Genomic DNA, 26,723 nt, shown 5'->3' with positions numbered 1-26,723 from the left:
AAAAAAGAGAGACAGGGAGTGGTGTGCTGGGGCCATGACTGCGCAGGGGAGCACTCCCCTGGCAGCGTGGTGGGCAGATGGGCTCTACCTCCCACCAGCCAGGCCTGGCAATTCTGCAGCGTTCCTGGGTAAAATGCTAAAGAACAGCAGCAGCAGGGCAAGTCCATCCAGTTAACAATGAAAAAGACGACCACTTGCTCCTTCCAGCAAGAGTGGAGTCCTGTTCCTTACTCCTGTTTTCCTCAAAGGGCAGGGCCCCTTTGGGCTTCTGGGAACTGGTATGCCCTGTTATGGCAAGACTGGGTGTGTGCTTCCAGTGAGGCAGCATTCTGAGATAAGCTTACAGGGCTGACCTCCCTCTGCTACTGAATTACCTCCTCCTCGTAGGAAGAGTGGTGAACAATTAAAATAGTCTAATTCAGAGCTTTCTGATTCAGTACTAGGGAATGACATTATTGCAGTCTCACCGCAGATAGGCCAGGCGCTTCACTGGGGTGTCTGTGGCTGCGGAGGGAGGATACGGACCAGAGGTACGGGGCACTCTCCACCACCAGGTCTGCATCTCCTTTGTTGCAGGAAAAGGAATCAGGAACGTTGTCAAAAAAAAAAAAAAAAGAAAAGCAGCAACATTGGCATTTTTTAGGACAGAACTCGGATGCAGCTCGGTGCTCACTTACAGGGATTGTCATCAGCAACTGGACTCCCTCCTGCCAGCCCGGTGGGCAGAGGCTCCCCTCAACAGCAGCTGCTGTAGATACCAGTACACGCGTCGAGATGCACACTGGTGCTCCACGTCATTTCTCACCCCGGAGCAGCACGATCTGCTCTCCAGCGTGAGTGCAGCACAACCGCCCATACCTCAAGCCCATCCCTTGCTGCAGCCCTTGAAGGCGTCCCTCACGAAAGCGGCGGGTTACAGGGCAAACGTGCTGCCGTGCGCAACATCTCACGCGTGCTCCAGTGCAGACCAGCACGCTGCGTACCTTCGCATGCTTCTACAGCAACGCTGCCATCCTCTCCCTCCTTCTTCCTACGCTCCCTCCGTCTGCTCGTCAATGCCCATGCTCAGGACAGACAAATTATCTCAACTGATGTCCTCTCAGCTGGTTCGAGAATCACAAGAAGCTCCTGGGAAGCTCTGCCGCTCACCCCGGGGCGAGGGATTCCACCTCTGCTCTGCTGCAGCATTTGGAAGCCACAGTGAGCAGCAGATGGGTATCACTTGCTGGGAAACATAAATAAGTAGTAAAGCCCTTGCAACTGCTCTGCAAATCCTACCACAGCTGTAGGAAAATGGTATTTCTGATTCAGGCTGCCAGATGCTGGGCCAAAAACCCAGACTGAGGAATACAGACACCAGGATACAGGGAGCTTAGAAAACTGCCTTTATTCTATTAGTTGTTGGAAAAATGAAAGTACAGAAAGAGTTTAGTTGGCTGCAGAACAGCAAGAAGTTCACAGGTTAGGAGTCTGATCACTACATGGTAACCAAACTTACACAAAAAGTTTTTTTTTTTTTTTTTTATGTTTTGAAACTGGGTCCAGCAATGAACTTAAGGCAACTGAACAGTTCAGAAGCTTTGAGTGTGAGCAGGCTGTCTTTTCTCATCCCTACGGCACGTCATGGAAAAAACTCCTCCTGGGTGTGCAGACCACTCAAATCATTCAAATGGGTCAGACTCTTACAAATGGACAGGGGAAGAGGATCAGCTGCTTTCCATCGGACTTTATTTTCAAATACAGTTTCTTAAAAAACCCAGAACACCTTAACGCAGAGGTTACAAGTAACAGTATTAGGAAATCCAATTATACAAAAAATACTACATCTAAGCTGGGGTAAATAGATTTATTTTTGGTAACATACATTTAAACTGGCACTAATTACACAGTAACTAAAAGGTAACTAACATGAAACCACAGAACCCTCACTTTTCCTTAGCTGAATGGGACTTGGTCATTTCAGAGTCATCACATTTTCAAACTAATGTTTTACACCACTGAGCCATGAAAATCAGATCTTCCCAAATGTGATAGCACTGAAGCTACGCTTGATTCCACATACAGCCATGTAACTGTTGTACTCAATTAGAATAGGACTTTAGTTATAAAGTAGTTACAGACCAATCCTCTGTGTTGACAGCTTTTTCTCTCCCTAGAGAGAAGAAAGAAGATAGAGAATTGTCTTCAATTAGTGCCTGGCATATCCTGTGAGTGCAGAAAAGGTTTGTTAGAGGAATGTTGAGGTTAACCTTGGGTGCACAGATGAATTTGATGCAGATTGTTACAAAAATCATGGTTGGCTTCTAAATACTGGTAGCAAGATGACTCGATTTTTAAATCTCTTAAGTAAATTATAGATAATGAAAAAGGCCAGTAATCATACACTAAGATTAATAAACAGCACTTCAAAATTACTCAAGTGCAGGGTGCTGCTTTGGCCATCTTCCTCCGGCCACGCTTTATAAGAGAAGGCACCCGGACTTTTTCTTGCCACGCCGGGCTTGCAAAGCAGCTCTAGTGGCCATTTCAAAAACCTCCCTCACACCGTCTTTGGTCTTTGCCGAACACTCCATGTACCCAAATGCACCAATGCGGTTTGCCATATCTCTTCCTTCTTCGGGTTTGACAGGCTCCTGTAACGGCACAGAAGCAAGAGGTGAAGACAATCCAAAGCCACACTGACGCGCGCCTGTCTCCCCTTTCCCATCTAGCTTCCCAACAAATGCAAAGGATTTTCTGGATTAAACGCACATAATTACTTGGTTAATTAAGACTTAGCTATTCCCCCGAGAGCCATCCCTTAAAATAATAAAGGCAGATTTAAAATAAATTTGCTTATTTTCCTCAAGAGGCAGCATGCACCTCAGCCTGGTGCTGACAGGGTGTATATTTGCATAGTGCACCCACGCTCGAGGACACGACGGGTTTTCGACACCTCTGCGCTTGAAGGCCAGAAGACCATTTGAAACTGGAGCAAAAGATTGCTTATCTCAGAGAAAACATTTATGCAACTGTTTGCCACAATTTAACAAAAGCCTAGGAACAAATCCCCAAGTTAGTGCCTCAGTTTCTGTATAAGAACAAGTAATAGGCAACAGGAGCAAAAATTCCAGGACAGAGCAGAATATCTGCAGACCCCTGCCCAGGCTGGGGGTTTCGGACGTGATCTGAAAGCGAACCCTAGTGACGGGCTCGGAATGAGCTACAAGTACCCGTGGTTATCACCTCAAAACACCTACTGATAAAACTGTTTCCTTCCACATCCTGAACGTACAAAAGAACGAACAACTCGAGTGTAGAAGCACTCGATGCCTCGATGTCTTCTAATTAGTTCCCTTCTCCCTCAGGGATCCAGCTCTCTCCAGCACGGAGAGCAGCTGATTGTTAGTAACCCGGCAGCTCTTACCATAGCCCCTGTCATTGCTGAGAACGCCTTTTTCTAAAAATTAAATCGCCAAATATGAAGAAAGCAGCGCTCAAAGGCAATATATACTTTCTTGTTTCTGCCATGGGTAAGTGCTCATTACGCAGCCCATCGGAAGCTGGCCGCAAGCTGCGGATGCCCATTTGAATGCTCTGGTACAACCACTGCACGCGTTCTTCATTTACTGTAAGGCTACCAGAAAGGAACCTGCCTGCTTCATTTTGGCCAGCTCTCGTCTTGTGTGCTCGTCGTTCCTCAGGTCCTTCTTGTTTCCTACCAAGATGATAGGCACGTTGGGGCAGAAATGCTTCACCTCTGGGGTCCACTTCTCTGGGATGTTTTCTGAAAAAAATAAATAGAAACATGACTGTACTAAAACCCACTTCTGGAGAGAGTTCTATTTTAAAGCTTTTACCTGCTTCCTGTGTGGTTTTAGCTTGCTAATCCACATTAATGCCCTTTTTCTTACTCTCAATTTGGGAAGCAAAGAAACTTGTTCCCGTATTACCAAAAAAAGACATGCCTATGTACAGTAATTTTAAGGCTGAGGGACACCTAAGCTCTTGGCTTCTCTACATCTCTCAGTACTTCCTTGACAAGAGTTAGCATAAGGTGTACTTTAAAGAACAGCGTGCAGAATTCTGGAGAAGAAAGTTATGGAATATTTTGCTTCAAGAGAAACATTTTATTTATCTCCAGAAGCTAAAGATGGGCACAACCCTGAAGCCTAAGGTTTTACATCACTTCTTCCTTTTATAAAGCAACATCAAACAACCCTCCAAACTATCCCATTAAGTGCAGCAGAAATGCTTTCTATACACTAATTGCAGATGCACAGAAACAAAGACTTTTGTTTTTTGTGTAAGTCATTTGCAGATTTGCCATTTCTCCCTCTCTGCAACAAATGGATTTGCACTCATATACATGAAATTTTTTCCTCCTAATGTAACTTCCCTAACTGACTTTTTTTTTTTTAATGGAAATGCAAACAGAAGACTTAAGGGCTTTTGAAAGCAAATCCTTGATAAATTCTATACAGCAGGAAGTGTTGAACAGTCCAAAACATTCGGCTTTCCTTTCAGAAGCTCTCAGACATCTGAGATTCCCCAGTGGATGTACCTACAGGCTACATAACCTCTTTTTATCTTCACAAAATTCCATTGAGCTTTGGAAGAGACATTAATTATTATGGCATTGTTTTTCTGTTTGAAAGAACAACTTCGACAAGCATTTTGAAGCCAGTTTTCACACCACAGCCAAAACAGCAAATCTGCAGCTGCACCTGGAGCGCTCAGGGGGTACCGGCCTCTGGATGCTGCACGCCTGAAGAGCTGTCTGGCCATTCACTGCTCCCTCCACTGCTCCCAGGGAGACAGGGCCCCTGATACTGGTAAGCAGGGAGGAGAGGGAGAAAAAACTAGCTAAGATCAGACTTGACTTAATTACAAAGGGGAGCCTTGCCTCCAGGGTTCAGTAACCCATCTTGTTTCCAGGGTGGTCAGTCAGTTTAGCTCCAGCTGCTAAGGGAGCAGCCAGAAGTGAGCACAGCTCAAACCTTGGACGTAGCTGTTTACAGCCACACCAGGCATGACCACAGCGCTGCTGCCAACTAAACCTCAAATTGTTTTGCAGAGAGACAAAGACAATGAAAGATGTCTCTAAACACAGGATCAGGTGGAAGCGATGAAGAGAGAGATCAGGATTTCCCAGATTTGCCATTGATTTTTCTAAAAAGGCACTTTCACACCCAACTGCCCGTTGAACGGCTGCTACCCTTCAGAGGCAAGGTGAGAAGTGAGACTGAGCAGCTATCAAACATTATCCCAGGGAGACTGTAACGCCACAGCAAGATCTTAAAGAATATTTGCTTTGCTCATTTCCTCAAACCTTCTGTGACTGTGGCAGCAATGGTATTTTTCAACCATTGTGGTACCTGCATTCAGGACTAATCCTTCCATTAACTGCATTTCTGTGCTTCCGGGATCTTTTTTGTCTCATTCTTCTTTCTTCCTAAGACACAACTCTGGGAGGCAGGGTTCACCCATAAGATAGATCAGAGGTGTAGGAAAAGCCTCTCTAAGGACAGCTTGCAGTGATCGTGATCACCCTGGCAGTAGAAAACTCCAAAGGATTCAGTGGTTTTAACACGTTTAACTGAGAACTAGTATCCCATCTACGAGCAGCAGCTGAAATCATTTGACACCTGCCATTAATAAATGAAGCAGAGAGGTATCTCACTTTTCCTGGCTAGGAGCTGCCCAACGCATGGACATAATTTTGACCAGTTACAAACAAGTACCAGTCACTGTGCAGAAAGTTCTTGTCAGGGTACCACTGGTCATTCAAATGCACGTACACCCAGAACTGATGCGCCTAAAGACCTACCCTAACTTTGCCTGCATTCTAATAAGAAACCTCACAAATAGCCACTACTGAACAAATCCCACCGGTGAGAAGTAGACAAGGGAACTTTTACGGAAATTCACTTGTTTAAGAAAGTGCTACCACAATGTATTTGCTTAGGAGACTACATTGGATGGGTGGAGTAATTACCGTTTTAGAGGGACAGAAATCAAAGTTCCAGAGATGCCAAGTCTTAGAAATAACAGTATCTATCTCCTGCTCCGTACCCTCTTCAAAATGTCTTTGTAAGACCAAAAAACATCAATAGCTACACATCAGATTTATAAATCAATCAGTGAAGATTTCAGGTTTGTACTCCACACAGAAGAGGTGCCTCTCCAACACACAGGTTTTTGAAATCTATGTTTTTGGAGCTCAGAAATCTGAGTCAACAAGACAACGCTGTCGGGTTGGAGGTGCTGATCTAGGCCAAGGAGCTGCCTCCCTGCCAAGGGTTGCTCAAATTGGGCAGCAGCCCTGGGTAAACACAATGAGCTGCTGAGGCTTCCAAAATGCCACTCAGCGTTGTTGAAGAATTCAATTTCTTTTAAGATCTTCATGTCTGAAAACTACACATTCAGATCAGTACGCATTCTGAAACTAGGAATGCTCTCAATCATGACAGCACAGGAAAAATGTATTTTACAGCATGATTTCCCAGGGTAATACTGCGACACAGAGACGTAGCTCCGATCCAATTACTGATCTACTTACCTAAACTATCAGGACTATCAATTGAAAAACACATAAGTATAACATCAGTATCTGGATAAGAAAGCGGTCTAAGTCGATCATAGTCTTCTTGTCCTGCTGTATCCCACAAAGCCAATTCAACCTGCAGAAGAAAGATCAAGGTGGTTAGCCAGATCACCAGGGAAGTTTTAATACAGAAGCTAGTAACCCAAGAGATGTGGATAAAATATTTCAGTTAACACCACTCAAAAGGAGGAGACTACAAGACAAACTGCTTTGACAAGAGAACTATTAGAAATTTTATGTTCCATATCTCCAAAATTCAATTTATTGCATCTTATGAGACTGTTCTCTACATCCATGACCACTGTCAATTCTCTGAAAGGACATAAAAGCTACCAGCAGAAAAGCAAGACAGAAGAATCAAAGGGAATCTGCTCCAAAGGGTCAGGAATCTCTCTGATAAGCATTCCAGAAATACCAGTTTTCAGTGAAAGTGGGCTCTCTAAGTATACACTTTTAGGACTATGCACATTTTCAATTAATTTACAGCTGGAACCTTTAGTGACTAAGAGATGTCAAGACTGTACTTACTTGTGCACAAATACATTAAAACTCCATCACAGCAGAAATTTACACTTGTAATTTGCTTTGAAATAGAACTCATTTAGAACTGAGTAAAGTAGCTACTGTTCTCTATATTTCTACTTATGGTGGAGCTAGGGGAGAACATCCCAATGGGACTGTTTAAAACTGCAGAAGGAATAGCCAATGTTTAAACTGGGAAATTTAAAAACTGGTATCAAACTCTTAAGATATACTCTTGCTTGAGATGCATCTGCCTTTGCAACAGCCTGAGTTCCTTCTTGTTTATGCTCATACATTCAAAAATTATGAGGAAAAAAGTCCACAGCAGCTCAGCTAAAGATAGATGGGCAGAACTGGAACACAAATGTGAGCTTGAACGTGCAATGAAACCGTCTGTTTAACCTGTGAAGATATAAAGCCTTTAGTTGTGTGCATATACAAAAAAAATATTCTGTATTTCCATCAGAAAAACTCCTCTCAGAGTCATCTCTGCACTTGCAAATGTGAATTTTATGGCAAATGTTTGTATTTTTTACAGAGATGTTGAGGGTTCCTTCACACGACACTGAAATCAGCTCCTTTGCTCTACCTAAAAAGCTACATCCCATACCACCTCTGTTTTGTCTTCATGTGGCTTCTGAACATTTCTGGTAACACTTTTCTAGGAAGACACAGTAAGTGGCTGTCAAACAGAATAGTTTTAAGCACGGCTCTCTTACAAACTTCTGTAATCAAGTTTTCAGAAATCAAAGTGTTTAGAGTGCGTCATCTAGTTACAAAAACTTCAGCTGACATTTCCACAACAGAAAAGGCACTGCTCAAGCTGCTCATGCAATTTTTATTTAGATACCAGCTGCCTACAGCTGATAAGGCATGACTCTCTGTTCACCCATTTAGAGATGCGGAGATTCAGGCAGAAGGGAATGAGGTAGTTTGACTAGGTGACAAGAGAGAGAAGTTAGTATCATACGTATTTTAAACAATAGTCCTTAGAGTTTAAGATACAATTTAGAAATTGAAGAAACTGTCACTTGGGGGGGAAACATGTTCTAATATTAGTCTAAAAGTACAGTTCTTTTTTTACCCATTCATAGCATGGGAGAAAAAAAAGCTCTTTTTAGACTCAAGTAACATGAACTATCATGATGAAAACCACAAATAATCCATGCCTATAACAGTAGGAAATCAAATTTAACAAAGCCCAAAACGAACTCAAAAAGGTTCTGCTCAAATCAGGATCGAAACCGAGCAGTTTCAATCAGTCACTGCATCTGAACTAGAACTGACTGAAAGATGTTCCTGAACCAGATGTTCAGGCTGTGCCTGAACCCAGAGCAAAGGCACATGTTGCAGCTCAGCACCATCAGCATCAAAAACCTGCTTGACATGAGGACGCACAGCACCGAGGTCAGCTCTGTGCGGTTACAGTAACAAAACAGACATACGCCATGGCTGCCTAAAAGGGTTTTAAAATAGTTGAGCTTTCAAAGTGCAAAGTTTCCACTTTCTGTGCTTCCAGAGTATCCTGGAAAGTGACAACTCTACACATCACACGCTGCCTTGTGTGACATGAATGAATGCAAAAGGCAACCTATCTGGCGTTCAGAGAGCAGTCTTCTGAAAACTGCCTCTTGGAGCAAGCGTCTGGCACGTTTGCTTGAAGGCCAACAAAAAGACTCAGAGGTCACAGAGTGGAAACTGATTTTCAAAATGTTTAAAACTAAAATGAAATATTTGAATGACGAATTTACTGAAATACAAACTAAAAAATAAGCTCAGTGAGCTGTGGGTATGCTTGGCTGCTAAGAATTGCATTCCTTCAGACAAGCAGGACAGATGATGCTGGTGTACACTACAAAAATCAAATCTGTTTGAAGTCTGCCAGTCATCTCTTCTCAAGAGGATCCTGCACATTGCCAGGAGTGAGTATGAAAGAGAGTTATCTCCGGGAACTAGTCTTTGTTAATCACCATACCAGGTCCCTATCAAAACAGGAACTACACTACACAATTCCAAAGGCTAGCAAGCCCAGTGTCCTCAGCATGCAGGCATCTCTGAATTGCTCCATCTCCTCCCACCTACTGCAACATTTCACCTGCAACAGCTGTCATTTCTTAGATGCGTAAGGTTGTTAAGCAGACATTGGATATGAGCAGGTTCTAGCAAGGCCAATATTTTTTTCCATAGGAACATGCTTAATATTTAAAAAAATATATTTACAACATAAGCACTAAGCACGTGTGCTAATCACTTATTAAGTAAGTGTGGAGATCTCCATGCTATTCTGAATAAATACAAGTTCATTTTGACTGTTACAGAGGTGTACACATACCTGCTTTCCATCCACTTCGATATCTGCTACATAATTTTCAAAGACGGTGGGAACATACACTTCAGGGAACTGGTCTTTGCTAAATACAATCAGCAGACAGGTCTTTCCACAGGCACCATCACCCACTATAACCAGCTTTTTTCGAATGGCTGCCATAGCTGAAAAACAAAACAGCGACTTATTAATTCGTCCATTGCAGCTTTTAACCGAGACGTTTATAATTAACAACCACTAAGTTTTCAATTAGTGAGAATTTTTAAATTGGGTCTACGTGTCCATTAGAGATATAGACAGGTATTTGGAATCAAACGAGTTCAAATTCCCATCCTTTTGAGAAAAACATTCCCCAGGACTTGTCAACACACTGGTGAGCCACTGGATGCAAAAATAATAGAAAGGAGAGGAGATGAGCCTGGTTTAGCATTCCTGTACCTATTCTAAAGGTTAGGTAGGAACACCCAGAGACAGCGAGCGAGCAAGCAGCACTGTCCAAGAGCACCTTCTGAAAAGTGTCTTTAAGTAATCAAATAAGAGGTGCTTCTATTTGAGGGCAGTAACATTTTCTTGTCATGCCGAGTTGTCTTAACTACAAAGTGCCACAGTAAAAAGTACTTTGAGGCTGAGAGTGCTCTGGGAAGCACTATATATATGCCCATCAGGTAGCAAGCAGCTCAAGGACTTGTAGAGCACAGCTTTGTCAGACACAACTGCTCAAGTAATCCAAATCTATCTCTAAAATGAGCTTCTTTAACCTTGTGAATATATTTGTACACACATTCAAGTTATTTACCTTAGGAATTTGGGGTTATTTTTACATTTATGGAAGGTTTAAAATGATCCAAGCTTTAAAAAGGTTTTCTTTCAGTGGTTTTAGATGGTTTTGAATACTTTCTAGCAATGGTAATATCTGATTTTTACAGAACTGGAAGTCATCTGTCCGCTGTACCAAGTCAAGATCAACTACTTACAAGTTCTACCTACTTTAGCTTTGTCTAATCTGCCCTTAAAAACCGTAACGCTGAGTCCTACAAAATCTCTGAAGGTGTCAATTCCTGTGCTCCACAATATCGACTACGAGAAATTTTCCCCCAGCACGTATCCTCAGCCTTCTCTGATGTAACATAAGTCCACTACTGTTTACATGAGAACAGATTATTCCCTTTCCCTAGTGCACTTGAGAATACATGCTTTCATTTAGTCTTCTCTTCAGGCAAAACAATTGCAGTTTATTCAAGCATTCTCTGTCAATCATAGTCACTAGATTTTCCTGTTGCTCACTTCTGGGCACAGTCCAATTGGCACAAACTCACCAAAGCACGGAGCTCAGAAGCTGAATCCAGTATTCCACCCAGGGCTTTAGGAACATTAACTAGAGCTGAAGGTTTATGTTATTGATCTTCCAGGATATATTGTTGCTTAAATACCATACTGGAAGTGTAGGTCTGCCCCTGCGCCCCCAGTCCCCACCAAGGACAACACTGTTGATACTTTTGCCTTTTAATTCATGGTGACTCCCGGATCTGTTTCCATTAGGACTGCTACATGGTGAGTTGCTCTCTGTTCACACAGCTGGATATTCTACTGTCATTGCTTTATTTATCTGTCCTCTCATTGACATTTTATTCTACCTTCAAGTTCTAGTTCTGTCCTCCAGCTTAATCATTCTCAGATGCAAGTTTAATAATCATGATTTCCAGATAATTATCTAGGTCACTGACAAAACCACGCTGGAGACAAAGCAGGTGGATGGCAGCATGGGATAACCTGTCCTTTCTCAGCGTCCTCTCTCCTTCTCCCTTCTGTGCTAGTGGTTGGGCCTCTGGCCCTGGATCACTTGTGTTACCTGCGGTAACACCTAGGGTAGGTGACCTTTTCGGCATCACCTATGGATAACTGTCTTTTTCTGTGGATTATCAGATCAACTCTTCCTTTATCTTCCTCTAAATACTTCCGTCACTCTAGATTTTTTTTTTTAAAGTGTTCTTTGCCAGCTGAATCTCATTTTATGCTTTGGCTTTCTACATACTTATACCTAAGGTCTTCAAGAAAACAGCAATTCTGTACCAAAAAAAAAAAAAAAAAATCATAAACTAATGTAGTGCTTACTATAAACCCTTCCTTAAAAAAAAAAAAACAAAAAAAAAAAACAAAAAAAAAAACAGCTTGGAAATTTTATTTTATCTCCTCAATATCTTTTGCCTGAAAAAAGCCTATCATGAAACTCTTCCTGCCTGAATCTTTCCTGAGAACTGCTGACATTATTTGGACCCAATGTGGAAGACCACTCTGGCGTATGCTCAATCACCTCCTTCCCACTGCTGAAGACCCACCCCACAAGACTCTCCCTTGCTCACAGTCTTTTACGTGCAGGACAGTCACCAGGACATCTCAAACCTGCTAAGCAGTCCCTTCCATCTAGTACATCCAACATCTAGGTAATTAAAATTCCCTCATCACCAACTTCTAGAGGATCCTGCCACAATGCTCACAAAAAGCCTCAACCACCTTATCTTTTCTTGGTGACCTATGACATCTTCATCTTTTTTACTTTAGTTTCACCTTCCAGAGCACTATCATCCCCTCTGCATAATGTCCTTGGAACAACTGTGTGGCATAAAATTAAATTCAGGACGTAAAGATTGCCACTTAGATCTCTGAAGCTCTCCCTTGCCTCCAAAGCCCTAGGATTGCTTTTGATTTGCTTACCTCAAGTGTTCCCCTGGGCATGCAGCACACGCTGAAGCTAGTTTGTTTATGGACACGAACAGATTTTCAGAAGCAGCTCAGAATATAAATGCTGGGTAGAGAGATGCCTTAGGATGTCAGGTCTGATCACTGGCTAGACCCCTCTATCAACCTTGGAAGGAAGTCACCAAACATCACAACCGCTTGTTTCTTCCTGACATTAGTGGTTACAACCTTTACAGCTTTGTAATACTTGAAGTTTACTGGTGAGGTTGAACCCTACTTGCTGTCAGAACAATATACTTCGCTTCTACTCAATGCATGGATGTTCAAGGACGGAACACTGCTGTTGGTCCTGCACCCGGCTTTCTTCTCATGACAGATTCATCTTGTCTGTATTGCCGAAGGTCTCCATGCGCATGGAAATTGCTCTGGTGGTGCTACATATTTGTTCTTCAAATTTTAGCAGATATCTGGCCATGGCAACTGCATCCTGTAATCCGTGCATTAAGCACACTTATAATAATAACTTCCTAATTCAGAGGATTCAGTGTACAGATCAGCATCTTTTAGCTAATTAGTTTTAGTTAAAATAAGTACATTCCTATCCAGAGGGTAGCTATAAGGAATTTTCAGGTCTGGCAAATACTCAGAAAACCATCACCTCTGTAGTACAATAGAGGAAAAAACTGACTGCTTAGAATGGAGCTGCATCTTAGTGGTGCATACCACAAAGACAACACTAACAGCATTCGCAGCAGTCAGGACTTTCTGCTGTGTTTTGACATGTTCTGGTTCTCTTAATCAAGTATTCTGAAGCCTGGAAAATACATCAAATTTGGACCAGCAATATGTTTTGACAGGAATCAAAAAGCACTTCGCTAGCCTAAAAAGTTTCATTTAAGATGTACGGTACTTACGTTACACGCAGGTTAGTATTTGGTGCAGTGCAGCCTGTCACAAGTGAGTATGTGTCTACATTTAGAGGTAAAAAAATCCTAAGAGGATATTACAAATAGATCAAATTCAAGCTACCACTACCTCACTGTAACTGAACACAAGTACTACACATTCATCCTTTTACGTAATGCATAGAGAGGCCAATAAATCCAAAAAGCTGCTGGAACAGCATCACTGACGATGTGCACAAAACACTGGGCAAGAAACATTCCATCACAATTAGTGCAACAGAATGGCTGCAGTCATCTTCTAGGAGAATCTGTGCTGTCTTCTGCAGCAAGACGACAGATCTGCAATTTTTTCTACTCTCAAATGAAACACTCCTCCCACCTGTGCATTTATAGGATTCTTAAAACCAGCTAGGCTGCTAGATTCAAAGTGGAAACTCTCCCAACATGACTCAAGTGACTTATCTGAATGGAAGAGATCCGATTATGACATTTCCTCAACCTAGGCCAGTGCCTTTGACAGGTACTACAAGAGCTTTAGACATTGTTTACTCAATCCCCGCTAACATCACAGGAGGTTACAACACAAGGAGCTCCTGTTTGCTGGGAGTTGCCACACTAATATCCTTGTTACATAGGGCTGCTATTTCTAAGTGCAGTGACGCTCCAAGACTCACGCAGCATAAAGCCCTGCTTGTTAAGAGAATCTAGCAAATACTCCAGAAGAATGAGAGAAGGGGAAAATATTTTTTTCCATGTTTTAAATTTACTCCCCCCCACGCATTATTGTTTACTGCAATGGAATTTGTCTCTTCTCTTCAGCATGCTATTTATTTTTCCAAGGAACATTTCCAGTGCCTCCTCTCCTGCAAATCCCAAGGCCACACAGCACGAGTGAGGATTGTGGACAAGCTGTTGACACTCTGAAGCAGGATAAGCTGGTAACAAACACGTCAGGTTTGCCTGTCTCGCTCTGGATCTCATCCTGGAGAAAGTAGTAAGGTGGAAGAAACAGCCCTTTACCATCACACAGGTGTCCTGACTGGATTAAATTTAAATTACCAATCAACTACTACCAACTTTTTAATGCCTGCTATGCTATATGGGTACATCCCTTGTATAATGCAGAGTTTTGTCAAAAAAAGTTCTGGATTACTGCATATGATAGCAAGAACCCAGCAGCAGCAGTTCAGCAGGACTGACGTTAATGATGTTTCTGATGCTGAGGGGGGAAACATCCTTTAAATTCTTTCCCACCTTATCTTGCTGAAGTCCTTAAAACCAAAATGTTGGAAAGCTATTGAGTGAATTACAGCCTGGCACTCTTCTCACTTGCTTCATTTCCCCCTTCAGTCAGGCAGCCCTGCCCTGGGCCAGCAGGAGGAACAAGAGCAAGGCTGATGGACCAGATGATGAAGCCCCACTCGTGTCCCCCACCCCGACCAGTCAAGCCCTGCCCTCTACCTACCACAGGGCAGAACTGCCTCTGCACCAGTTTCTACTGAATGTACTCATAAAATACACTCACTTTTGTTCGAGTTTGACAGGGAGGAGGAGTGAGTTTCCCCAAAGACTCCAGTGATGAGGGAGACATGGATGAGCAGGCTTTTTCCACAGTCTTCCTCTGGCTGCTAAGCAAAGTCTGGTATCAAAACTGAGAACTACCAGAAGAGTTTGAAGCAGAGAGCACATCAGCTCAAAAGCAAATAGGCCTGCTTTTAGGGCAGCTATATACAGACAGTGAAGAAACTGGGACTGGATACGGAATATTTGTGTGGAAGAAAAGGTACAAAGACCATGAGCAGACAATGAGGAAGGGGCAGGCAAACAGACCAGGGGGAGCATGGCAGAAGGAGGTAACTGCTCAAACCGACCCTCGAGAGCAGAATCCAGGATCCCCACATCTCCCAGCTGTTTAATTGCCAACTGGAGGCAAGTGTTTCAACCTTCTCCTCCGTTGAAGTCCCAATGGAAAATGTCAGCAATTATACATTTTGTATTTTTGTTCTCCGCTATGCTTTTCATTAGTGAAAGTATGTATAAACAAATGCCAGAAACATTGCAGTTTGCTGTTGAAATGTTATTCATGCTACCTCAAATCAGCTCCTTTGAGCTTACATAAGCCTATGTGTGCTATCATGCTATTTTTTTTTCCACATAACCCATATAGGATGGGCTATGCTCTTAAATAGCAATATTTGTGAAGTAAAGGAAACTATGACCACAATTAATCTCTTATAGAAGTTGCAAAATGGGTAGCAAACAGCCGTGGGACTGCAGTAAGAGTGAGAAATAATAAAAAAAAAGAAAAAAGGTGATTCAATCACATAAAGGAGTTAGATACAACCCATGCTTCTGCTACAGGGTTCCCAAAAGATCCTGGAAGAACTACGTACACCAAAACATGCTGCAAGTGACCACTTATTTATCGTCTTTATTTCTGAAGACATCCACAAGAGAACTCATCTGGACAGCTGCATTGAAAGTAAAGCCAGAGGAACTCCATGGTCAGAGTGATCATGCTCGTTTGGGACCCACATACAACTTGATTTCAAGTATTACTGGAGTAAAAATACAGTTCAATTACAAGCCACTGGAATACAAACACTAAAAACATGAATGCAGTCACCACTATGAAGATGACAGTAAACATAGCTGATTTCAATAATTGAAATTTACTTAATTCTGTGCAGATTTGCCTGTGGACACCTGCATTCACAAAGTGATAAGCCACATTTATTTAAAGCATTGCTAACAAGGCCTTTGGGAAACAACTATATTTATATTCCTTACAGCATCCAGCACATAAAGCAGTCTGACAGTACTGCAAAACAGACCTATTTCCAACTACAGTACTATGTGGGACCAGCTGGTGAGAAAAAAATATATCTGCTGGGGTTTTTTTTGAGGGTTACATACAAAATATAACACTTGAAAAAAATCTCAAAGCTGGCAAAGAACAGGGCAGGCTACTGACGTTGCACATTAAATGTAATTCACAGTGAAACAGAATTTTTCTATTATAAGATTGAAGTATAATTGACAAAAATGACACAGAAGTAGTATCCTATGGGATTAAAGTACTGGACAAAGGTCCTTCGGGAAGGTCCTCGCACAGGGTGAGCACAGCGTTCAGCTTCCTGCTAGCAGTTTATTCAGACTCTGTGTTAACCATGCTCAAGTCTGACAAATTTTACTAGTTTGGGAAAAGTGCTTTGCAAACATAGCTGTACCTTTCCAGAGCAAGCTTTCAACTGGGAGCAGTGTAGCTGCGTTACAACCCCAGCTAATAAACCTCACCAGGTCTCAGCTAACTCCACAAATAACCAGCTCAAGCCTCTTTGTACCACATCACCAGAACTGGGAGCAGTGTCAGCTTAACTGCATTAGCTCTTAACAGCATTGGTTCGGTGCCAGCCCCAGTGAACCCTTAACGACCGATGAAGTTTATATAGTTATTAAGAGTTATCCAAAAGTACAAAACTGGTGTTTAATAGGCACTGGCATACAATGCATTTCAGTTAAGCACAGTGTGTTGTTTACTCTGCCTCTAGGATGGCTGTGAGAGGACAGGAGATACCTCACCAGCCTGCCAATGCAAAGTTTCTGAGGAAACCTGAATCAATAGTCAGTACTAGATCCATGTTGTGCGTCATGTGGACATAGTTAAGTCTAATCTGAGATATCATGTGAAGTCTCAAAGCTGGATTCATCCTATCAAATTACAGCCTTTGCCCTTGCTTTCCTCTTCAGGCAAAATCCTGTGTGACAACATACAATTCATCTGACTCTTGGAGAAGAAAATTCCTTCGGATTCTGACAAATTTTCTTGATTTCTAACGACCACAGGAAAAAAAAACATTTTGCTTTGCTCTCTTTCCCTGTACAACCCATCTGCCCGTGCCTTTACAGGAACAATGCCTTAGAGCACAATCACACAGTCCCAGGAACACACAAACTATCTTTCGTTAAAACTCCCGAGCCACGACCTGTGCAACCTTCTACACCCAGCACTGTGTCCTGCAAGCAGCTCCAGCACAGACACTGACCCGCTGACCAATTTGTTCCTACAGCTAAACTTACATTTTCTACATCTAGAGACTCACAGACTGTCCTTTACTACAGGTCTACACACATATAATAACACAGATATCGGCCTGGGAGTTAGGTCTCTCCACTTCAGCGTCTGGCATTCAGGATCAGCTGAGGAGTGGATTCTTACAGAAAAGCAGAAGAGGGAAAAGGAACGAGCAGCTTCCCCCTCTGTGCTCTCCAGCCTCCAACCATTTTCAGCTCAGGAGCTTCTTGGATCAGATGTGGTTCCCATGAGTTTGGTAACCTCAAACAGATTTCTCTTCCACGAGTTTGCTCAGACTCCCTTTGAACCCATGAAAACTTCCAGCACTCACAACATCCTGTTGGAGGGAGTTCCCACAGCTTAATTACACATTGTGTGTAAAACCATTTCCTTCAAATTCAAGATTGTCCTTATTAGTTTCTTTTACTGCCTCCTAACTCCAAAATGGAAAGAGGGTGAACAGTCTACCTCACACACCCTCCTTCTGCTGCTCACATAATAAGCTTTCCAGACTGAAGCATCCTAACATAGAGTTGTGGGATTTTTGTTTTTGGGTTTTTTTTGTTGTTGTTGTTTTTGGTTGGTTTTTTTTGTTTGTTTGGTTGGGTTTTTTTAAAATATCTTCACACTGACACCAGTGACTGGCTGATCTATCAGCTGACTGCCCCTAGCACAAGGAGTAACAAAGTGGTAGAGGTGTCACGGTGAAGTGCTTCAACCAGGAGGGCCCTTGGAAGCCCAGCAGCACAGCACCACGTACCTTCCCATCCCACATCATCCCTCACAGCCCCAAACACAGCAGGGCTGCTGCAACACAGGCCCCAGGAGCTGAGCCCAGAGAGATGTCCCCTTTTTGAGAAGGGTGTGCTGTTATATCCACTCACACCGTATCAGAGAACCACACCCTGAGCTGCATTTCAAGTGCAAACAAGCTGCAGCTTGGTCATTCCCCATACACGTCTCACTCCTTGCATTAACTCGAGTGTGGACTACTCTAACTTTAAAATAGGCAGTAACAGAGAATCCCATCCCATGCTTCTTGCTCCAGCAGCCAGTAACCATTTTCTGCATTAGCGATAAAGTTTTATTTGTCACTTCCTCATTTATTTGGCTTCTGCAAATTTCTTCACACTGGTACTTTGTGTTTCTTGCAGGTGACTGATAAGAAATACAGCCCAGGAGCTAACTCCTTCCTGTTCTTACTAGACACAGATTCACTTGAGTCTCCGCTTGCCTTTTAAAGCTGCCCTCTTTCTATTAAATTTAATATTAATTATATTGATTTTGTACTGCTTTAGTTTCTCACTGCAAATGACATGCAATTACTGTCAAGTGCGAACTGAAGGCTAAGATGAACACCTGTACTTAAGAACCAAAGTGAAACAATTAACATTAATTGTTTCTATTTCTCTCAGTCCAGGTTGAGTGGCATTGCCTTAATTCTTTCCTTAACGCTTTGTTACTTATTCCATTATTGTACCTGGGATTGATGTCTTAGTCTGATGGGATTATAATCATTAAGGTTGTCCTACTTCTCTTTATTATTACTGCATATTAGCATTCTTTCAAACTTCTAAAACTGGTGCAGTATGGAAAGAGCTTTCTGGAAAAATAAAATTATATAAACCCACTCCTTTCTCAGACCAGAGATCTTCAGAGCTAAGACATATATCAAAACAAAAGTGCCAACTACCAAGTCAGGTCAGATTAGGCATGCAATAACATTCAACTTTTTTTTTTTTTTAAATTAAATTAAAGAGATAATCAAAGTACTTGATTACAGGCAAGGTCCCTGTGTTCAGATAAATAACTGGTGAAAGACAGCAAACCAGACAGAAAGAAATACTCAGCTGTCACAGAAGACCACCAGTGGAACCTGCACAGCTCGACATTTCTAAATGACCTGAAAACGTGAGGAAAAATAGCAATACAACAAAATTTATTGACGATGCCAAGACATTCAGGTACTAAAGGCAAGGGCTTACTGTGATGAATTTCAGAACCTTAACAGACTCTGTGCCTAAGCAATAAAATTTGAAATAGATACATGTGAAGTGATACACAAGGTAAAAACCAGATTCAACTTCCTATATGAAATGATGGACTGGGAGCTGATCACTGCTACTTAAGGGCACTATTTTAGGATTATATACTTAATTCCTTTAAAAAATACAAGCTCAACACTCTGAAGAACTAAAAAATAAAATTAAAATTCCAGTATTAAGAACTCGGAAAAAACAAAACAGAAATCATTAAGCTGATGCAGGAATCCACAAACACACCTGCATCTTTTGACCCCGTGTGCAGTTGTGACGCCCACCATGCCAAAAGGCTGTAAAGGAACTGGAAATGACTCACAGCAGGGCTACACAGACGATTAAACTCCACAACAGCGTCCATATGAAGAACAACTATTGCAGAACTGGAAAAGAGGACAAACTGGAAGAGACGCAACCAAGGAAGAAAACGACTACAGACACTTCTCTAAGATCCTAAGCAGAGGTGAGAAAAGCTGGGGCCTGAGCGTTCAGTCTTTAAAACAAGGACAAGGGCACACAGGATGAGTCAGGTTCAAAGCAAAAGCAGGCAGGGTTCCCAGCAGGGCACACAGCACAGCTTCATTGTTTCTACCACACTTCAACTTTTTAGATCTGCAATTTCTTAGTCACTAATTTCTCTTTGAGCTCCCTTTTTCTCACAGTTACTTTTTCTGCTTTTGAGCTTCTGTTTTGTATTTTCTGCTTTCAGTTTCTACTTTTCTCCTATTTCATCTGTAGGGCTTTCTTGAATTGTTTTTTTTACGTGCAAACAAAACAGATGCCTTCGTTTCCTTTCCAAGTCAGGTTATTTAATTTGCTTTCAGCACTTGATTGGGGAAAAATATCACAAAAGGAGGTTCCTGAAACATGTTTTTTTAAGCCTGTTTAAGCCAAAATTGTTAGAAACTAAACCAGCAATATGTGCAAGCAAAACATGCCATCTTAACATTGTCACCATGCATCCTGTTTTGCAAACACCAAACTCAGCAAGGTCCTCCTGGTCTACTACAAGTTTTCTTTGCTCTTGACCATCTGCAAAGCTCATCCCTATGCTGTTCACTTCCCTATTTCTACTACAATTAGTAAATTAACACCATTTCAGAATGCAGGGAAGAAGACTAATTCCAGCATTTCTCTCCTGCCTTACTCCACCATGACAAGTTCTTCTCCAAGGCTGAAGGCAAAGCAGGGACCAAGGAGGCAGAAGCCAGTATTTTGTCCTCAGGACCTGTGGCTGCCATTGCTGTCCTTCCACCCTCACTTCACATTCCTATTACTTTGCCCCTGCCGACTAGGCCTTTGTTATCTGTAGGTACAACGACTTACAAGAGCACTTCTCTTATGCAATACCGAGTCCCAAGATTACGTTGCACAAAATGAGATTAGGGCTTAATATTGAGGTAATTATAGTAGATCTGTAGATCTCCACTTGTGTGCAATCTGCAAAACGCTTTGCATTTGTGACTTTTTTTTTTGTGGTATCCTCTTTGCCCAGACACCTCCAGCATGTCAAAGAGGATACGGGGTGCCCACACGCTGAACAAGGCAGGTTCTGCTCGGGCAAGATCCCTATCTTCAGGTACCCACCGCTGCCCCACAGTTAGTGGCAGAAGCACATACGAACAAGAGAAACTAACATCAACTCTTCCAGACAACCATCTTTTTGTACTCATAGCTGACACTCTCACCTGTGTTTCTCCTCTTCTCCTACCACAAGATACCTGTTGAGATGGCACTGGTTCGGGTCAAACACCCATCAAGTCCAGCACCCTGCCTGACACACGCAGGTATCCCAGATGACTAAGAGTGAAAGGAGCAAACACATTGATAGCTCTGCAAGCGTACTTCCTCAGTTTCCAGCTTGGGAGTATTCTTAGATATTTTAATCTTTGTGCTCAACAGCCCATTTGATAGCATTTTCTTCTGTGACTTAATCTGTTCGATTCTGAAGCCATGTAAATTGTTGTCGTTCAAAGCAATTTGTGGCGCTGCATTCTGCAGTCTCAGTACAGACTGCAGGAGAGGACCATCAGTTTTAATCTAGACCAGACTGTGCTCAGTCCTGTCTTTGTCAAGCTGAAAGGTTCAAATCTTTTTAAGCATCCCTGTATGGAACCCACTCCTTACCCGCGATCACGCTTCTCAGCTTTTCCAGTTGCACTGTACCTCAAAGTCCACAGAAAAGCACAGTAATCAGTATGCTAAGAACTGAGAGCTAGCCTCTGTTTTCTTTATTCCTTTCCCCAAAGCCCCTCACATGTGCTTACACGATCACTGTTGAACATCAAACTTGCATTTTCACAGAATTATGACAAGCTCTTCCTCCTAAGTGGCAATAATTAACTTTCACCCCATTGGTGCATAAACAAAGATTTCGGCCCCCCCCCAACTTTGTATTTATCTGGAACAAATTTCATTTGACATTTTACTGCCTGTAACTCAGTGTCAGAAGGACGAGCTCCAATTTTCTCTTGTCAGCTCTTGTCCTTTCTTCCCTTACGACTCAACACCTTCCTCACTAGATCACTTCTGACCATGCTAACCAGTACAGGTGTAACACAGACCCCTATTCTTCTCTTGTCCCAAACTTCCCTTCTCAGTGCTTGTTGAGTCATTCCACTCCAGCAGATTTAAGCTGCACCGTTTCCTTTGCAAAAGCCATGTTGACTTTCTCCCATCAGAAGCTGCTAGCCCAACTGTTTGGTTTTTTTTTTTTTTTTTAGAATTTTTTTTTTAAAAAGGCATTGAACTCTCTGATATCCTGCTGAACTATATTCAAGAACTGCTACCTTGTAAGCCGTCTTCTGCTTCTCTGGTTTCACGGTATTATGTGAGAAGTCACATAGCATAATTAATAATTTGGTCATTTAATCCTCAGGCTTCCTTTGGAACCCTTGGGCAAGCACCATCTGGTCTTGGCATTTTGTAACTATATTTATCATTTTATTCTGAAAACTTATTTCCTGACACTTCAAGCAGAGACAGATCTTCCAGTGAGTCCTGTTCCCCATAAAGAGAATTTCTAGCATAGGAACCTCTTTGGACTCCTCCACAATAAACAGGAATGCACATAAGTAATTTAACTTTCTCCTGATGGCTTCATGATCAAATATTTCTTTCACTTCATCATCATCTATGGCCCTCCAGACTCAGCAACTTTCTTGCTTCTGATGTACTTGGAAAATATATATATTTTTTTTCTTCGCTATTAGTGTGATGCAGCTCTGAGTCTTTCTGGCAGGTCCTTGTATTTTTCATCTGACTTGCCAGAGTTCACGTTCTTATTTACTTTTCTGGTCAACTTCACGACTTGAACTTTCTGAAGGCTGTATTCTTATTTCTAATACTTTCTTTATCCCAAACTGCATGCTCATTCTCATCTGTCAACATTCCACAGTATAATTTAAAATCTTCCCAACAACATTTTCAATTTCAAGCGCAGAAGCCTAGTTCTGCTGTGGTTTACATGGAAGCCAGCCCTTCCAAACAGCTTTTGGACTGAGGTTCAAAACATGAGCCAACTCACTTTGTCAGTACCAAGTCAAGATCCTGCTGTAAGACAGCCTTCTCATCTCACACAATTTCAGCAGAGCAGATAGAAGGCGAAGAACAAAGACCCTCCAGGTGTAAATTACAAGAAAAATGAAATGTTAGCAAAGAATGCAAACAGAGATAACTGGTACTTGGAGAGCTGCTAGTTCCTTCAAATCACTGACACACGCAAAGACAACTTTCCTTATACAGTGAAGACAAGGAGGAATCACTTCTTACACATCCACACTAGAGACCTACTCCAAATGTGACAGTTCCATCAGTCAGTACATGGTCAGGTAAGACAGAACTACTTATTGTTGCAAAGGATTGCTAATTATCTGAGCAAAGAGATTGAATTCAGCCCTGTTTCTGATCAAAAACAACAAATAAAAAACCCAGACAAAAACCCCACAACTGTCAGAGCTTGAGGAAAGAAAGACCTCATGTTTGTTGTGCGTGTACTGCCCAATTTTACTCGGTATACGAGTGACTCTCCATCTGTTCCTTCTACTCTAGGGATCTTGGTCATGGAGGCCGGTCAGAGAAAGACAGGGAACTTTGTTCTGATTAGTTTAATTAGATGATTCACTTAGGAAGGACTGGCTGTTAGTTGTGTGTATGCAACAGTGGATGGCAAATATCTTAATTAAAAGGTGGTCTATTTTCTTTTACGGTTTCAAATGCCCTTTTCAAGTGCAAACATGGTGACAGGAAAAGAAGAGAGGATGGACGGATCACAATTGCTCTACCAACTCCAATTGTGCTTCTGGTAGCTTTTATCCACGGTTCAGAATGAGATCACATCAACAGAGATCTCAACAGAGATCACATCAACACCAGCACACACCCGGATGCGTAACAGTGGTGTAAAATGGCTTAACGCAATGGTAACTTAAGCAGTATAGAGAGTCTTTCGGGATATTTGTGCTTTACTTTTGGGATCATCTCAAAAGTCATAAGCAACCACCTTTTTCTGCTTATCTACTTAGCTGTTTATACAGTGCCCAGTGTTGCAGGAGAGGAATCACACCGACAGGCAATGAGCAGAGGACTTTCATTGTGCATTCAGGCGCATGCATTTGCACAGCTGTATCCCTGCAGATGAAGGTAAGCTGCCATTAGGTGCATTTATTTCGGACAGCACTGTTCAGTGTTACGGCGTTCCACCTGTATGACTTGTTTACTAGGACAGACTCATCATGGATCAATTTCAGATTTTAAAGGCTAGCCAGCAGGGCCTTTTCAACACGCTAACTTCCTCAAACTCACTGATAAAACTTTTCCTCCACATTAGTTAAACCGCATTTGAAAAGACAACGTAAGACAACAATGGTAAACAAGAGAGTATAAATGGATGTGAAATAATATGTGAGCCAGATTAAAGTTTAGTATAAAAGCTAAAAGATAGTGTCTGAGTGGAGGCTTGGAAAGAACCTAATGATATCATAGCAGTCTCAGAGGCTGAATGAGAGGATATATTAGGCTAGGGAGAAGGTAGTAGTCAAGGTCAGAAATTTCTAGGGTGGACCACAGAAACAGTGTAAAGAACAGCCAACAGGGTTCAAGGCAAGGAAAATACATTGAGAGGAAAAGATGAAGTGTAAAAAGCAGGAAAAACAAGAGTTAGCATTTAAAAAAATGAGGAAAGACAACGATATTTCTAAGCCTCTCCAAACTATAAAATTGTTTTTCTTTGGAATTTGCTTATCTGAAGAGCCATCGCTAGTCCTACATCCTGGTGGCAGTTAAGATCATTTAGGATGTTTTTACTGTCAATTCCTGGCTCAGAGAACTCTCCGCCTCTGGCGCTCAATTGCTGTGGCACTGGGCCAGAGCATGAGTTTGGTGAACTAGGAGGGAAGAACATAAAGAGTTGCTCAGCTCAGCTCTCCAACTGAATTTCTTTTGCCCCTTCGTGCATTTATGTCTCAAGAAATTATTAAAAAAAAAAAAACAAAAAACCTTACCATGTATTCTAGTGTTAAATGATACAAATCACCCATTAAAATTAATTTATGTCAAGCATTTATGCTGAATACGCTGTTAAGCATTCCAGTGAACTAATTAAAATGAAATAAGGCTAATGGCAATTTTTCTTTTTTTAAACATGCAACCTTGGTCCAAATCCGAGCCAGAATTAGTCTGCTTATTTGAAACAGAAATGCTAGTGCTGAGATCTGGGTAAAGCCAGAGAACAGGGCAGAAGGAGGGCACACAGGTGCATTAGGAGAGCCTTCAACAGAAAGTTAAGTATTTTCACAAAATCGTTTCAGGGAGGGAGAGACTTCATATTTCCCTACTCAAAAAAAAAAAATCCCCAAATAAAGCCATCGGAAAATCTAATACTTTGAGTCACAAACAATTTTAGGACAAGTAAAACTAATTTTTGAAATGTCTGAGATGAAAAGAGGGTATAAAAGTTTGCTTTTAGGAGAAGTGCACTTTTTTAAAAAAATCACACAGACAGCAAAACTGTTATGTAGTCTAAGCTCTGGGGGGAAAAAAATAAGCAACAACAAACCTAACATTCCCTAGGTAGGTCTTAGGATTTAGTTTTCTGTGAATCCTGCATCACATAAAGAGAGGGTGGGATCCACTGCTCGTGAAGGGTTCCCTGCCACAAACAGGTGAAGAGCACCAGGAGAGAAACAAAAGCTGGATATGAGGCAGCAACTAAAAACAAACAAACCCGTGTTCCAGACAGCTCGCAGAGACACGCTTAAAGGGACATCAAAGTAGTTACAGCATCATTTCACTGGGGACAATACTTTGTCCTGAGTCTCTGTAATAATTTTTACTCTCTAAACCTCTATAATAAGTTCTCAGGGTCTTTTTTTTTTGTTTTCAGACCCAAACACAGCTGAAGTAGTCTCGAGGCTCCTCTCACCCCAGAAGGCAGGGCTTCCTGGCCAAGAAGGGTTAGGTAGCGGGTAACAGTATCGCTTTGGGATGGGTAATTCTGGGTCTCAGGTAAGGCTGCTGTGCCACACGAAGCCGTTTTCACCCAAACCCGAGCTCTCTGCTACTCGCTTGTCCGCGTGCCCTCGGCCTGCTGAGGCTGCGCCGGCTTCGGCTACGGTAAAAAAAAAAAAAACCCCAAACCCGAAAGTTTGCAGTGACCCTCCGAAAGGCGATTTCTTCGCGAGCAGAAAGTTCAAACGCGAACAAAACCCGGGGGCTGTTCCCGCCGGAGCTGCGGCCCCCGGCCAGGCGCCGCGTCGCCGGCGGGACGCGTGGGGGGCCCGTGGGCGACCCACGCGTGCAGGCGCGGCCCGGCCCGAGGCCCCGGCTCCCTCCTCCCGCCCCGACTCCGCGCTCCGGCGTGGCGGCGCCTCCCGCGCGCCCGGGTGACGTCACCACAACAAGCTGCCAGTCAGCCGGGTCACCCCCACCGCCCGGTGCCCACTCGTGTCACACCCCACGGCGGGTGGCGAGCGCCGCCTCCGAGCCGCCCGCGGCGGAGCTGGCGGGAGCGGGGTTCCCCCGCCGCGGCCCAGGCGCCCAGGGCCGGGCGGCTCCAGCGGAGCAGCCCGCAGGGCCGCGCCCCAGCCCGCCCGCCCGCCCCTCCCCCGCTCCCGCCGCCCGGAAAAGGCCCCGTTACCGGCCCCGGAAACTTGAGGGCTCTCTGAGGGGCGGCCGGGCCGCGGCACACGCCCTCCCCTTTTGTGCGCGCGATGCCGCCCGGACGCGGCGGCGAGAGGCTCGGCAGGGCCCGTCCGCCCCCGCCCGCAGGCCGCGGGCTCCCGGCGGGGGCGGGCGGGCCCCACCCGGCAGCGGCGGCAGCGACGGTGGCGCCGCGAAGAGGGCGGGGGGAGAAAAGCCGACGAGCCGCTCCCCCCTCCCCACCCCGGGCGGCAGAGAGCCCCCCCTGCGGTACCTGCGGCCTGTGCTGAGTCTCGCTCCCGCCGCTTCCTGCTCCACAGGCCCGAGCTCGAGCAGCGGCGAACGGAAACGGGCGGGGCGGGGGCGTGCGCGCTCACCGGCCCGGCGCGACGCGGCGCGGCGTTGCGCTCTCTCAACCCGGCCCCGCCCGGCCCGC

At 43.4% G+C, this 26,723-nt stretch overlaps 1 protein-coding gene across 1 annotated transcript; it reads right to left on the bottom strand.

Moving 5' to 3' along the window:
* Positions 1-1,362: 1,362 nt before the first annotated feature.
* Positions 1,363-26,723, bottom strand: LOC104478567 (transforming protein RhoA). Its single transcript, XM_086755264.1, has 5 exons — positions 26,562-26,723; positions 9,441-9,598; positions 6,542-6,662; positions 3,636-3,766; positions 1,363-2,633 (listed from the first exon to the last, which is right to left on the bottom strand). Exons 2-5 carry the CDS (start codon positions 9,594-9,596, stop codon positions 2,460-2,462), a joined length of 582 nt encoding a protein of 193 aa, XP_086611390.1. The 5' UTR covers positions 9,597-9,598; positions 26,562-26,723; the 3' UTR covers positions 1,363-2,459.

The sequence above is a fragment of the Chlamydotis macqueenii genome, chromosome 10, assembly GCF_036417535.1.
Source record: "Chlamydotis macqueenii isolate bChlMac1 chromosome 10, bChlMac1.mat, whole genome shotgun sequence".
NCBI lineage: Eukaryota > Metazoa > Chordata > Aves > Otidiformes > Otididae > Chlamydotis > Chlamydotis macqueenii.
Note: the sequence above shows the minus strand (reverse complement) of the source record. Positions and strands in the feature narration are given on the sequence as shown.